The sequence below is a fragment of the Nipponia nippon genome, unplaced genomic scaffold (assembly GCF_047370975.1).
Source record: "Nipponia nippon isolate SJK-2023a ecotype South Korea unplaced genomic scaffold, ASM4737097v1 scaffold_11, whole genome shotgun sequence".
In the NCBI taxonomy this organism is placed as follows: Eukaryota; Metazoa; Chordata; class Aves; order Pelecaniformes; family Threskiornithidae; genus Nipponia; species Nipponia nippon.
In genome coordinates this window covers 18,263,875-18,278,758 of record NW_028262302.1, presented here as the reverse complement: position 1 = coordinate 18,278,758, position 14,884 = coordinate 18,263,875, and the positions used below count along the sequence as shown (strand labels likewise).

Here is a 14,884-nt window from a genome sequence, read left to right as displayed (position 1 = left end):
TTCAAGAAAAGCTTTCTCGCTTGTTTCAGAATGAGACCTATATATTAATTTCATTTCCATAATTCACATTTACAAAGCTACTGATTTCCAGTTTCATTCATGATTTGCCACCTGATGCTGCTTCTGACCAAGTACCAAGTAAAGAACCTTCTCCCAATCTCTGAACCCGCTCAGCCATGAATTGACACGTAGCTATAGAAGTATTTCAACATACATAGCAAGACTTCAAGGAGACACTGCATCTCTCGCATCTCCCACCTTTTCCAAACAGTGTTCAGAATAACGATCAGGTAATCAGATCCACCAAAGGCAGAAAATAATCTAATAGTGGCTTTCTCAGCCTACAATTCTTCCAACACCTGTTTTTCCTGCTGTGTTTCATATTTCAAAGCTCTTTTAAAAGAAAAGATAGTGCTATTTGCTTAAAGTCCTCATTTCAAACAAGCCTGCTGAGTAGGCCATTAATAAAGTCCCACTAACAGAGACACCAGGATAAAAACAAATAATTACAAACACACTATTCAAGATCAATTTTAATCGCCAGTTAACTCCATTACCTTCTCTATTTCACATTTAACTGTCTTCTTTAACTGTCTCCTCATTTTTTTTTATCCAATTAAAAAAATCCTGAGAATAAAGCATTTTGCTCTTTATTTTTTAACTCAGCTGACACCAGACTGGTGATACCCTCCCGCCTAAGCCTTCTCTGCTGGCTCGTGAGACACCCTTCTTGCGACAATACACTTGACGGACGTGCAAGATGGTTCAGCCGCAACCAGCGCCTGGAAGATCTCTAACGGGTCCTTCATTAGGACTTGTAGTTGGAGTTTCACTCTCACTACCAGAAGGCAAGTGTCCAGCCGGCGCATGCAGTCCAGGAATGAGACCTGCCAAAGAGCTGCTCCAGGGTCTTGTGCTGCTCAAGCTCTTCATAACGTGCCAACACTTCTCCTATGCAACTTGCTGGCCCCAGCGCTGAGCTGCTATATGCGTGTGCCACAGAAGTTTCCCTGCCTCTTGCAAGTTTTCCACCAGCCTTTTGCAAAACCAAAGGCAGCATTTGCTTCCTGGGATATCTCGTGGCAAGAAGGCAAAACTGTTCTTGAGTTACTCCAGCCAGGCGACTGGCACGTTTGTAGGTTTTCTCCCCACAGCATGGAAGGAAGAGAGATAAGATCAGGGGAAGGGAGGTGGGGAAAGATGCAGCAAGAGGGGACAGGACAGACTGCTGAGAGACAGAAAGAAGGGGTCACTACTTGTTAGAAAGAAAACAAGTGGCGGTTTTTGTTTTTGTGTTCATCTAGTTGTCCTGGGTCAAATCCAGTGGAGGCTGGCCAACTTCCATTAGCTAAGCAGCCGGCCCACTGCATATTCTGCTTGGGGATTGCTGTTTCATTTCTAGAGGCCTTAAAGACACCTGCTAGAGCTCTCTGCTACTAGGGCCAAACATTGCGTACAAGGAAAAATATGCTTTGCTTATTTAAATGAAACTTTTAACAGACTGTAGGGCTTCTGGACCAATATCAACAGCAATGAATCTCTGTTTACCCAGACAACAGGTGCAACAAAAGCAAGGACGCTTCCCTCCCTTGGCACGCAGCAGGGCGCTGGCAGCAGAAGGAAAGGGAAAAACCCACAGGATAAGAGAGGGCAGGTCTGAAGGATCAAGATGGCCAAGAGGGAGAGATTTCAACCTCCCTTCCCCAGCTCCTTGCTGTCCTAGAGGATGAGTTCCCACATTCGCTCTTGACCGTGAGATAAGATGATGCTCTTTGGCATGAAGAGGTGATACATTTTTAGGAAATTTTCCAGTGCAGAAGTCTCCTTCTGGATCACACCCCAGCATTTCTCTCACTCCATGACCCTGCACTCCAGCCATGCTCGATGGCTGGTCACAGACCAGCTGCAACTGTGGGATCCCAACCTGCAAGGAGCCCTGCAACACAGCTCTGTAGGCATGTGAGATGCGGCACAGCTGCAGGGAAGTGTGAAATGGGTGTCCAAAGCATGAGTCACACGTTCCCCGTGCAGGCTGCACACTAGGGAGACAGCCCAGTCTTGTTTCTTCTCTTTAACCACTGCATTCACTCACTGCTGTTTGGAGCAATCTACCTCTTCCACACTTAGGCAGTAACCCGTGCTGGCGGGCAGCTGATGTGTTTGGGAGGAAAAGGAACGAGCAAGAAGTCTCATCTTGCAAAGAAGATTTTGTGAGTTCAGTTCATTCCTCCAATATGAGCATTTTGAGGGAAACAAGAGTCCAGAGACTCCAAGTCTGGTCCTTTTTAGACAAAAAGCCAAAGAGATTCTGGGAACAAGGTGCCATGGCTGGCAAATCAGAACAAGAGTTTAAGGAAGAAAGAACAGAGGCTGTGTGAGTCTGTCCTCAAAACACCAAATATAATCCACATAGGACTCTAAAACAAGTTAGAGCAAGAATATGAATAGATGTTTAAACAGACTGTTGTCATCTAGTAAATCTCACAAATCTAATCAGAAGTAACTAATACTGCAAAAAGCCTCTTGCAGTGGCATCAGATGTAGCATTTAACAGTCAATTTGCAAAGGCTATCAGTTTCTTTCTCCCTTTTTGGATGCGTTTAGCTGAATTTCACATCAGGTCTTGCTCCTGTCCCAGTCCATATTCACTTCAGTTTGTGACCCTACGGACATCTCTGTCTGTCTCCTATTCCCCCTTTTCTTTCACCTACCACAACAAAATCTCCAGGGTGTTTCTTTACTCACAGTGTTGGACTGTGGCAGATGCCCATCTCTGAATGTAAATACAAAATACCACCAAGCATCTGGATAGGCAAGTGTGCCTACCCAACCTCTACCACCTAACCTCATCATTACAGTGACCTTCGCCAACCAGTCTTTGGGGTTGCATAATCTGCAGATTGGATTCATGGAGCAGGGCCCCAAGTTAACGAAACTGTCCAACAGAAGAGTAACTTTGTACATTAGCTAAATTCAGTTTGATAAAGCACTGAAGATGCCTTTAAGCCCTAGGCTATCACAAAGCTTTGAAGCATATCCTTTGAATTGAAGTATGCATTCAAGTTCTTTGTTAAACTGGGGTCCATGTCCTGATTTGAATCCAGCTCTTCTCACCTAGCACTGAGTCTGTGGGGGCCACCTGATCAGCTGGAGAGCAAGACTAGCAGGATTTGCAAAGTGAGGATCAGATCCCTACTTCCCAAGGACAAAGGTTAAATTCATTACTGTAAGAGGTGCTCAAATACAAATATAATGGAGGCAATGTGGAACCTCAAAAGTTAACAGTAAACAGGACAATTTGCTGACAAGCCAAGAAATCTTTAATTAAACTGCTGCTGTGCCTCATGAGGACATTTGCAGGCAGAATAGAGTAGCAACAGTAACAATCTTTCAAGCAGGAAGACGCACAAGAAATGTCAGACACGGTTAGGTATGTGCACACTTAGGGACTTGCTACAAAGCCTCCTGAAGCCAATGGGTCTGAGAACAGTCTTAGAAACCCAAATTTAGGCACCTTGTAAAAAAAAAAAAAAAAAAAGATGGATGTATTTGTGATCCGTGACTGAATGCCGCTAAAGGGAATTGGCTTTCCTAATTATATTTATCTGGAGAATCTTTTTGATTTAAACACTCACATAGCTGTAACAATGTTATCTAATTTTGGCAGAGCAGAATAGAGTAGACTGACTAAAATTAGGTTTGCAAACATGCACCAAGAGACACAAGGCTTCACATGACTCATCTACTTCTCTAACTAACAGCCTCCCTCATAGACTAATGGAGGAATCCTCAAGAAGGATAATAATTTTCTCAATAAAGGCAGAAGATTTAAAGTAACCGTGTTATGAGCAATAAGAAGATACTGCATTTGCCCCGAGGTAGCACATTCATTTTCAAGACATCTAGCAATAGAAAACCTCTTATCTGGAGAAAGTACTTTTAAATATTTTCCTGGAAAGGTAGTTAAATCTGAATGAATGTGTTAAAGCTTATATATCTCCTGCCACAGGTGGGGTTGCTGGGACGTCACATTATAAAGCAGTGTGACATGTAAATATACAAGCAACATCATCCAGGAGGGGCAATCCAAAAGAAAAATGCCTAAGTAGAAGCTGTTTCCTAAAGAAGAGTGTCTCAGCCTTAGTAGGTTTACACCATGGGAGTCCCACTATCCCCAGTTTGCAAACAGTGAATCTGTTTTGTCCAAAGTCACCCCAGTGCTAGCACAAACCTAGCAAGAAACCCCAGGTCTCCCCAGGCCCTGCTCCCAATCCACTCACCACATCCCACCATGAAATCTTTCTGAAATCCATCCTGACGTTAAGTCTCTATAACAGGGGTGGGAATCAGAATAAATCTGACAATGTTCTGCACTAAAATGCTAAAGTTGCTGAGAGCAGTATTTTCTATCTTAGTTCTTCAAACTCAGAGAGAAGCTCCTACATGCCATACATGCCTCATGCTCTCCAAAGGCTGGGCCAAGACATAACATTGCTAGAACAAGGCTCTTCTTATCAGTGCCTCCAAGACCACGCAAGCAGGCAAGATTACAATAATCTGAGATACAGGGGGGCTCTCTGTGATGATACATTCTAGAAAATTTGACCAGTTAATCAAAACAACACTGGGTGACGCACATCAGTGTAGGAAAGACGAATTGTTTCACAGGCAAGGATGGCAGAAGGACAAATACAGCGCCTCTCCTGCAAACAAGAAGCACGACTTCAAGTTCTGTGCATACAACTCCATTAAAATTTATCCCAGCACTAATAAAGCTGTGATCATGCAGACACTAAATTCAGCTTAGTTGACTGCTATCTGTCCAGCTGAGTTTCACAGTCTCTGCACAGTCCCACGCTGCCAGGGAGCATCAGACAATGGTCTGCCGATACACAGGCAACCACACCCCCACTGACAGCTGCAGATGGTCTTACCAGCGCTTTTGAAGTCAATAACAGATAGCCGATGGGCAGAGAAGGTAGGCAGAAATGACGGCCCTGGGGCTAAAAGTGATGAACTGACACCTGGCGGGGCTCAGGGAGGGATAAAAAATGATCCGCACCAACGGAGGAAGCCTTGGAGGTGGAGACAGGGGAGGCCATGGAAGAAGACGGAGTAGTTTCCTACTTTCAAAAGGATTTAGAAGTCCTAGACTAAGGTTTTCACGCCACTTACTTACCTACCTTCTATTTCTGGCTAGACTCCTGGGTCTTTATTCCAGTAATGGCTTCAAATTGGGCAGCCAGAAGAGGGAATGGGAAAATACCCAGAATTGCTCTTTGCACTATACTCCCACAGGTTTAACTACTCTGGTACCCCTAATCCCCCCTTTTCCCACAGGCTCTTGGGTGCCTTCGTTGTTCTTGGGAACAAGACGATACAAAACTGCCCGGGTCTTTGAACTGTCAGGGCAGGCTATAAAGAGCTCCTGATGCTGGAGGCTGCAGAAGAGAACAGGCCTGTATAAAGCAGGGGCATTGTGATAAGAAGAAGGAAAGCTACTGTTTAATTGGTGTAATTGGAGACACCATGCCTCTTTTTATTGTTATAGGAATATGAAATAGTTACATCTCATTCTCTCTTCCACCTTACAGCCAGAAACATAACGGCACCAACATTTCACTTGCTGGGAATAACTCCATTTTCTCTGCAAGCAAAAAGTCAAGGAACTTTGTATTTTTAAAAATGAAATCTGGGATTAGACCTGACATTTAGAAGCTTCCAAAACTGGCAGGCCCTAGGGCCAGGGACTCTGCAGTCCTGAGAGGGCAGCTGCGCAAGTTCAAAGAAATGAAGTGCAAGGAAATTGCATAAGTTGACCTCCTCTGCCCAACACTTCCATGCTTCACTGGGCAGGCATTCGTGAAGATGAGTAAATATTATAATCAAAAGCCCAGTCTTCACAAGGAAACTCACTGAGGCAGCTGGTCTCCATCCCAGCTTAAGAATCCAACTCTACTGGCCCCTGTAGAGGAGCAGGACCCTGACACAAGCACGTTACCTTTGCCTTTCTTTTCTTATATGACTTCACAACCCTTCTTATGTCTGTAGATGAATAAAACCTCTTTGCATAGCCACTGTCATTTCACTTGCAGACCTGGGCAGCAATCTCGCAGTGGGGAGTTGAGTCCAGCAAGCCAGTGAATGTGTCTTTTCTTTCTTAAGGAAGTGTAACACAGCATTTTCTGCTAGAAAGAAGGCTCGGCTGTTCAGCACCTTTTGAACACATGCTCCTAGAAGAAAAATATCTGCCACTATAATTAAGGGTAGAGTGCTTAACTAAAGATTTCTTTTGTCAGCACTCATTTTAAAATAAGAATTTGTTGCCTCGTTATGCCATTTTAATATTGGATTGCCCTCAACCAGAACATCCGTGTACTTAACCAGCTGCTTTAAACAACTGCCTTCTTTAAAACTAAGTCAAACATATTATGTGTTTTATTATAGCCAAATTTCACTGTGAAGTTCATTCTCTCCCATGCCATTGTTGGCCAGAAGAGAAATGTCAATTCATTTCCAAATTAAACAAAAAACCAAAAACCAAACCGCTCTTACTAAAGGGAGAGCAACTAGTACCTTATAACTGCGATGAAGATGTTAGCACAGTAACATTAAAAATTATTTACATATTCATCTACTTAATATTTGATAAGACAGTTGGAAACATGCCCCAGTAAACAGTCAAGTTCAGTCACTCTGCAGCTGGCAAGAACAGGGGAAGAAGAGATCAGCTCCTGGGACGCGCAGGTAATTGCAGCCTTCAGTTCAGCATAGGCTCAGCTGCTCTAACTATTGGCTTAGGATATTCACGTGCACTTTTAAAAGCATGGCAGCATCTCTCAGAGCAGTGAGATGCAAAAGCTTAGTCAGGTGTAAGAAGGGATATGGGATTTCTTCTCCCAGAGCTCAACTTTTAAAACAAAAAGTTATCAGTTATCCTTGTGAGAAGGGATTTAAAATGTAAACTGGATGTAATGAGCCCATCTGCCCGAGTTTTCAGAACGCATGAACCATGCTCAAGCTCCATGCTTAAGCTGTTTGCTTTCATTATTCCCTGTTATTTCACTGGTTGATGAATTATAAGCTGGACCCAATACAGGAATAAAGTAGTACCGCACGGAGAAGATCCCCAGCTACTCTACACAAAATGCAGCAGTTTGAGACTTGGAGAAGATGATGGCAACAGGAGCACAGGGATTATTTTCTTGAAGGGAATTTCTTTTTTAGTGTTTGGGAACTACTGCACCAGTGAAACTAGGCTGGTCTAGGATGACATTTAAAACAAAACACTTAGCAAAAACAAGTGGTTTCAGCAAATGTCAGCTATCCCAGCTTCATTAGTTAATTGATCCAAAGCAAAAAGAGAATAACACCCACGTGAGATGGCAAAAGTTACAGATTGTCAATGTAAGTCACAGACCAGGAGAAGCTCAGCATACACTTTGACACATCTGCTTTTATGTTTCTGCTGTTCACTGCATCTGGAACCTTCTTAAATCTCCTGCAATTCTCTCCACAACTTCTCCAGCATCCCAATAGGCAGGTAGGTAAATCACCAAGAAAGCTATTCTCAGAGTCTTCTTTATTTGGACAGGTTTTACTATGCAGGCACAGGTAGCTCTTCGAACTTTTAAATACATCTTTCCCTTGGAAAGCTTCGTGACACCAAAGTATAGACATTTCAGTGGTTTAGGTGCTATTACATGTCCAAAATAGCTAAAGCACAAAAAATTTTGGCAAACTACAAGGCAAATCATACAACTTAGCATGCAGGGAGGACTTTTATAAATAATCTGTATGAATACAAAGGGACAGGCAATATCAGTTAGGATGAATTAACCTGAGAATATTGATGTAGTAGTGCTTAGGGTACCCCCATAAAGGTGGGCTTCAGATGGCTGTGTAAGCATCGCAGGCACTGCATTAGAAATACATTTCAAGGAGAATTTAAAGTAAACTTAAAGAATGAGGACATCCCAAGGGATGCTGTAAGCATCAGAAAAACAAATAGAACTGCTAAGTGTTCGCTACAAGAGGACAGTAAGCGATCTTGTTTGAAGAGGTGCAATCAGAGCTGTGTGAAACATCCCAAGTAACACTGAAACCATTCTGTATTTTTCTGATTGTACCCCAATCACAAGCCAACTTCTGTCTTGACTAACACCACATTTTACAAGAGAGCTTATTTACTCCATTTCCTGAAATAAAAAGATGCGTTCCAGCAATAAAATGAATTCAAAGCTGTGATCTCACCCAAGTCAATGAGACAGTAACTGGGTCATTCCCATGTTTGTACTTTGAAACTGTAGTTTAATGGACATTAAAACACAGGGGCCAGAAGCTGGAGTAAAGATGATGAGAAAATGAAAGTGCCACACACAAAACCCCAGTATGAAAAAGGCAGGCTGCTGTAAGCCATCATGTGGGCCAGATGACGTCTTAGAGATGCTTACACTGTCCTCATTTCTGCTTCACCTCGCCCAGCCCAGACAACCTCTAAGTTTCAGTTCTTCATTTGAACTCCCTTAAAATCAGGGGAAATAAAAGTGTTTCTAGAGCATGCTTCATCTATTCCTAAAGTAGGCGGCTAAAACAGGTCAGATGAATCACGCTAGCAGCAGCTTTTTCTCTCCATTGATTACACAAGGAGCCCACAGGGACCAGGTCGGATGTAGACATTCAGAGTTAGGGGAAATGAAGCCCATCTCAGACATCTGCACAACTGCATCCACAGCACTCCTTATCCTCTCATGGCTGAAAGTGGGGCTAATTTCAACTGCAGAAAAAAGTCAAAAATAGAAGGCAACCAGCCTTCTGAAGACTGATGTCAAATCTGAATTCCCAACAAGGGAAGGCCTTTCTTTCCGTTTCAAACATTTGAATTAAGACTATGGGTTGGAACAGTCTGAGTCATGATCCCTATTCCCTGCACTACATCTAATCTGGAATCTGACATTTGGCATGTCATTTAACCTCATTTTTCCTACTAGCTGCAAAGTAGAGATAATTATAACAATTCTGCAAGAACGCCAAGTCTTAATTGATGAAGATCTTTAAAGTGTGCTGGGATTCCAGTGCCTCTCATCAAACCAGAGATACTATTAACTATCATATGAACACTATCCTGATTACCATCACAAAGACAGCATTTATCCAATATTTACCTTTAAACCAGCTGAAATTAATTTGCACGTGCTTTTTTTTTGGATAGTCCTTCTCAGTGGTATTCACATATCTATTTCTCTGGGACTTGTATCTTCTGATCTGACACTTTGCAAGTTTACCACCATGTTCCCTTTTTTGTTGCCTGTTAAAATCATGTACTACTGCAAAAAATATTTTTTTTTGCTTTCTTCCTACATATGGCTATATATAAATATAAATATAAATATATATATATATATATATATATATATAAAAGCCCACACATTCTGCCATTAAGTTTAGCAGACAAAGAGATTTGAATTTCGGTTATGTAAACAAATCTGCAGCCTTTTGCCAAGTCTAATGGACAAGTCTGAATAATTCCTGTCTAGAAGCCACACTTGAATCCCTGTACACAATAACTTGGACTAGAAATCAAAACAAAGTGTCATTGTCTCCATCCTCTATTCTCAACCCCAGCAAGGAAGCTCAAGGAAAGTGCTCACATAATACAAATGCTTTCATTTTAATCTGAAAACGGCTACCATTTACAGCATGATGTAGAAATACACACACAAAAATATATAGACATGTAAGTATGTATATGTATATATACACACATAGAGTCATGCTTCAGAGGGATGGCATCCTTGGACCAGTGAGACCCACAACAGCAGGGCCCTGAAGCCAGGATCTCGCTCCTCAGTGCCACTCTCAGCATTTAGGACACCCTGTACCTCCACTTCTCTGGCTTTAACACACAGGTTTAACCTCCCTTTTCTTTGACATTTATGGATGAAAACCTCTCTGCTCATTTTAATTATTGTCACACAGTACCTCTCACTGGGAAAAGCCATGGGACTGATCCTGCACACGCCGCAGCACCTTGCGCAGAGCTAAGAGGAGGAGTTCCTGCGACCTGCAGAAACCCCGGGGCACCCTGTCGAGGCAGGCTGCTGGCTGTACATTGCCACGTCGAGGGGAAGGAGACAGTGAGGAAAACTTTTGGAGGAGCATGAGGGCTGAGGCAGACTCCCGCAGCCACGCTCGTGGCATGAAGGATACACACCGCAGCGAAAGCAACCTGCTGACACCAACAGAGACCAGTTTCAGCCCAGTTACTCACCAGCCGTGAGACACAAATTTCCCCCCGTCCCCACAAAGCTGTGATCACATCACTGCTCTGCCGCCCCTTTTTGTTTAAACGCAGACCCCTCCTGCCCTGTGAGAGCTTCCAGCCCTCGCGCAGGGCTGTCCTCAGCGAGCAGCAGGCAGAGCTCCTGGCAGCGCTGCGGTGCTCGCGGTCCAAAGCACAGCACCCCGTGTCCGCAGGCACACATGCACCGTTTCTGGTAGCATCTGCACTGAATCTCAGCATTAGAGACAAATCCTCAGTTCTCTGGCACAACCGTCACTGTCAGATTTGATCCCCTCTCGAGGTTACAGAGATTTTGGATTGAAGACTGGAGTCCGCACACTAAACACCGACTACAAAAGAACAGATGACTCCTCCAGCCCGTGTTCCTGGATGAACGGCTTCCAGTCACGGACATTTTGGGGGGTTACAGCAAGCACCGGCGTGAGAGGCTGCGACCCAGCACACCTGCGCCTCCTCGCTTGTCTACCAGCTCTGTCCCCGCTTGCCTCAGCTTGCTTGAACATCGAAGTGAAACTCAAAGTGACAAGCAACACCTGTTTCCACAGCTATTTTCCACACCCAGCTACATCTAATCCTTGCTTCATTGCCTCCTTTAAAGTTTAATAATGGTTTCAGTGAGCAGTCTTAGTCAAGTTTCTGACTTTTTCACTTAATGCTTCCATGGCTGAGCTCAGACATCTGAAGGAATCTGGGTTTAAGTAATCTGCTAAACACAGAAAGCCCTGGAAATACGCTTTCTGCTCGTCATCATCTTAAACCACGAGTGCAAAGCTGCAGTACGGTGTGTATTTTTCCACTGTAGCAACGCAATGGCAGGGTTTTGCTTCCCTTGCACTGGATTTTCTTAACAGCTCCTCTACCAGATGGACTCAGTAAAGTATAAAACAGGATGTACGTCTCAAAATGCATTCTTAAAATTCAAGTTTCTATTCATGGCACCCACCAAAAGGCTCTGTATCATCCCTTTAAAGTACTGAAAACCAACTAGAAGACCTGATTGAGTTCATAGATTAGTTGTTTTAATTTACACACGTGTAATTCACATATGTGCAATTTGCAGATAAAGATTTTAAAACCTCAGAGGTCCCAAGAATGCACCAGAAACTTGAATTTGGCAAAGTGTGACCAGCTGAGTGCTGTACATGGATCACAACACATACTGGGGAAACTGATGGGGGTAAAACCCGAAGAAGTAAAAGTGTAGCAGGCTTTCCGACCTTGGTGGTACCCAAACGTGGCAGTCCCTGTGCGTGGGAGCAAGGCAGCAGCTGCCCGGCTCCCGCCTGCGCCCCCGAGAGGGAGCTGCCATCCTCGGCATTGCCTGGCCAGCCAGATCGACCTCAGATCCTTCAGATGGAACAAACCAAAAAAGCAAAGCAAAACACATTCCAGACCTCAGAAGCCAAATCGCGCATCTACAGGGAAAACCAGTCCGTATCTGACCCCTTGCTCTCCCCTCGCCCACGCACAACAGCAGCCAGCTGAAATCCACAGTATTTGGCAATTGAGGTTACCCTGACACAGACCCAGGGTCACACAAGCGTGGCCGGAGCTCAGAAGGGACGTGGGAAGCTGCAGGGACTGAGCTCACACCCACGCCCAACGCTTGTGAGCTGGCAGGCATAGATGGGGTCCTTTCTGGGGGGAGAAAATTGTACCTGACAGGAGCACAACTGCAGCGGGGGCCGAGGTGATGTCAAGTGCACAGCGTCCCCCTCTGAACAACCCCTCCGCTTCCTAAGTCTCGGTGCTAGGAAATCACATCATATTTCAGGATTGATTTTTCTCTTACTTCAACCTTCAAAACTAGGATATTGTTACATCTTTGTCAGCAATGTCAGGATTTTCCACAACAAATCAGACAGCTTTTTAATGTAAAATTACCTAGATACCTTACGTGTGCTATACCCTGTGGGTACTTCATTTTCACCTTCTTCTGCAACAGGATGTTTTCTTTCTCCTCCTTTTCACACTGCACTTTATAAATAGTTTAAATAAATGCCTATCTTTGTTTAATGAGACTGTGCTGTCTGAGTGAGTTTGGAAAATACCATTAGTTATATGGAGTGGCTAAAAATGACTACAGGGGAGCTATTGACATGAATGCGTTACCTATTATTAGCACCAATAATCTTGTCTAACAAGCCAGTACAGTCTTTGAAGTGTCATCCTCAGGCTCAGCTCAATCCTTTTCCAAAGATGGTGGTGGGTTTTTCCCCACCTTTGTATTACTATGTATTTCGGATTCCTAAACCATTTGCTGTTTCTCTTGCAACAGAAATGTCCCAATACCATAATGGGATGAATCCAGTTGCATCATATAGCACACCTGCATTTGACTCAACAGACTGCCTTATTTGCTTTAAAGCATGGTGAAGCTTGGGCTGCATTCTCTATTTTCAAAGGACATATAGTGATGGTGCAATTATCTGGCTTAACTGCGACATGCATCTATTTATGCCCAAGCGGTAAGGTAACTGCGTGTGACCTAAGGCACAGGATCTAGGCAAGAACCTCTTTCTCTGATGACAAGGTCACAAGCAAAATGCATTTAATTTGCTCTAGCAGCATCCTTCCAGGTTACAAATGAATTTTTTCTTGACTTTGTCCCTCTTGTATGTGCTTCCGAAAAGCATTTGACCACCGTTGCCTACCAACCATCATTGCCTACCACTCCATCAATTGCAAACATTTACTGACACATCTCACTGATGATGTAAAAATCACACGGGATGTTGTAGCTTGCCAGTTTTAGTGTGTTTCTGTGGAAGAAGTCTTCATCTGTCAGTCTTATTTTCCTGCAACATGATACACTGAAAAATCACAGATGTAAGAAAATCACAACTTCTACAACATTAGGGTCAAAATGCCTGCTCCCTCCATTCTGCAGTACACACAGACAAGTTTAGAATCATATTTTCCACATTGTTTAGCACTGAAAAACAAACATAAATTTTCAAATAATTCAAATATTCCACATCTATGTGAACCTTTAAAGACAAAGGCCAATTTTCTACATAAATAGTATCCAGCTGGTTCTCCTCCCTGGAATAATCAGAGCAGATACATGCTCTTGTGAAAATCTGATCCATGTAAAATGAATTTTTCTTGATTTTTCAAATATGGTTCTTGGATTTCCTTTCCCCAATTAAAAGAAGAATGTGACTTTGATCTCAAATAATTTGTAATGTATGTCAAAAAGAGTCTTATCTATTACTTCCATTTTAACCCAACTTTATAAGAAACAGCCCCTTGCCAAACAGCAGCAAAGCTGTGCTAGCTGGGCAGAAGAGTGTTAACTACATGAAATGCAGTTAGCATGAAATCACATCAAAAAGTGCTGTCTCATCAAGCAAAGACTATCTGTGGAGGCAAGGTCTGCAGGAATAGTTCTTTTATTAGACCAATTCTTACAGTCAGAAAAAAGGACAAGCTTTTTGATACAAAATCCCCTTTCAGTCTGAAACAAAAGTTTCATCTCTTTCTCTAAATTTTTATCAGTCTTTTTCTCCTTTTATTTCCTTCAAGCTTGTTTTTTCTCCCTCTTTCCTTCTCTCCCACAGACAAATTTAATGAGAAATTAGTCTGAGGCTTTACAACATTGCTAACCATTGATACTTTAATGAAAAGAAAAGCAGAAGTTTTACTTCAGAGAATTATCCTTCTTCTGGGTGGCTTTGATATTTTCTTAATTTCTTTGTTTGAAACTTCTGTTTCAGATCTGTAAAGGGCTTGTGTAATCACAAGCTTGGCTGTTTTCACCAGTTACAGAAGTTGGTTTAACAAAAGATATTCCTTTTCCCTTCGAACACTGCCTCATTTATATCTCTAGACCGTGACAGCACTACAGTAGCATGTTTTATGGAAATACATTGGTTTCCATAAAGACAGCACAATCTCTCATGCTCTGTAGATAAATGCCTAAGACACTTGCCTAGGGTGTGGACAACCCAGATTTAAAACCAACTCTGTGTGATTTTAAGAATGGTTTTTCATCCCACATCATCCAGAATCAGGCAAAGCAGAATTTTTAAGTCTTCATATCCTGAACCAACACAGGGACACCACGCCTGCCGATCGATCCACACCAAAACAATCATACTACAATGGAGAGTATCAAAGTGTGCACTTTCATCAAAGAAGAGCTGGAGAAATTTTATTCTCATTCAGTTTCAGATTCAAACCCTCAACTCTACGTCTGTGAAACAGAGCCATCATCCTTGAGCCCAGCCTAGCAAGCATCTTTGCTGGACCATTATCCTCCAAACTTCATGGCACTTTACAATATCAACTCCATCTGCTACACACATCTTTTGCCTGGGAAGGTTTTCCTCTACGTTCCTCTCACCCAGGTCACTTCCTTTCTTCTTCAGAGCTCAGCTTTGCTTTCATGGCACCTAGACGGAAAGAGAGGGGCTATTTTGCAGACTTTTCACTCTCCTCACCTTCCCCTGCTCTACACTAGGTACAATGAAGAGAGACCAAGTGTCAGCTTTCTCTAACTGCTTTTTGAATACTGCAAATACTACCCAATGGACAAATTTGTTTTCTCATAACGTTATCTAAGCCACATTAGTCTCC

The 14,884-nt window shown here is 43.0% G+C and overlaps 1 protein-coding gene across 4 annotated transcripts in view; it reads right to left on the bottom strand.

Annotated features, from left to right (window-relative positions):
- The window catches only part of EVL (Enah/Vasp-like), a 162,457-nt gene that overhangs the window by 113,722 nt on the left and 33,851 nt on the right, over nucleotides 1-14,884 (bottom strand). The window contains exon 1 of one of the 4 annotated variants that reach the window (XM_087747688.1): nucleotides 4,281-4,321. The exons of the other annotated variants lie outside the window; for them this stretch is intronic. Within the exon in view, the coding sequence (XP_087603814.1) occupies nucleotides 4,281-4,285 (5 nt within the window). The 5' untranslated portion in view covers nucleotides 4,286-4,321. Of the gene's footprint in view, nucleotides 1-4,280; nucleotides 4,322-14,884 lie in introns of those variants that run through there. 4 annotated transcript variants of the gene reach the window in all.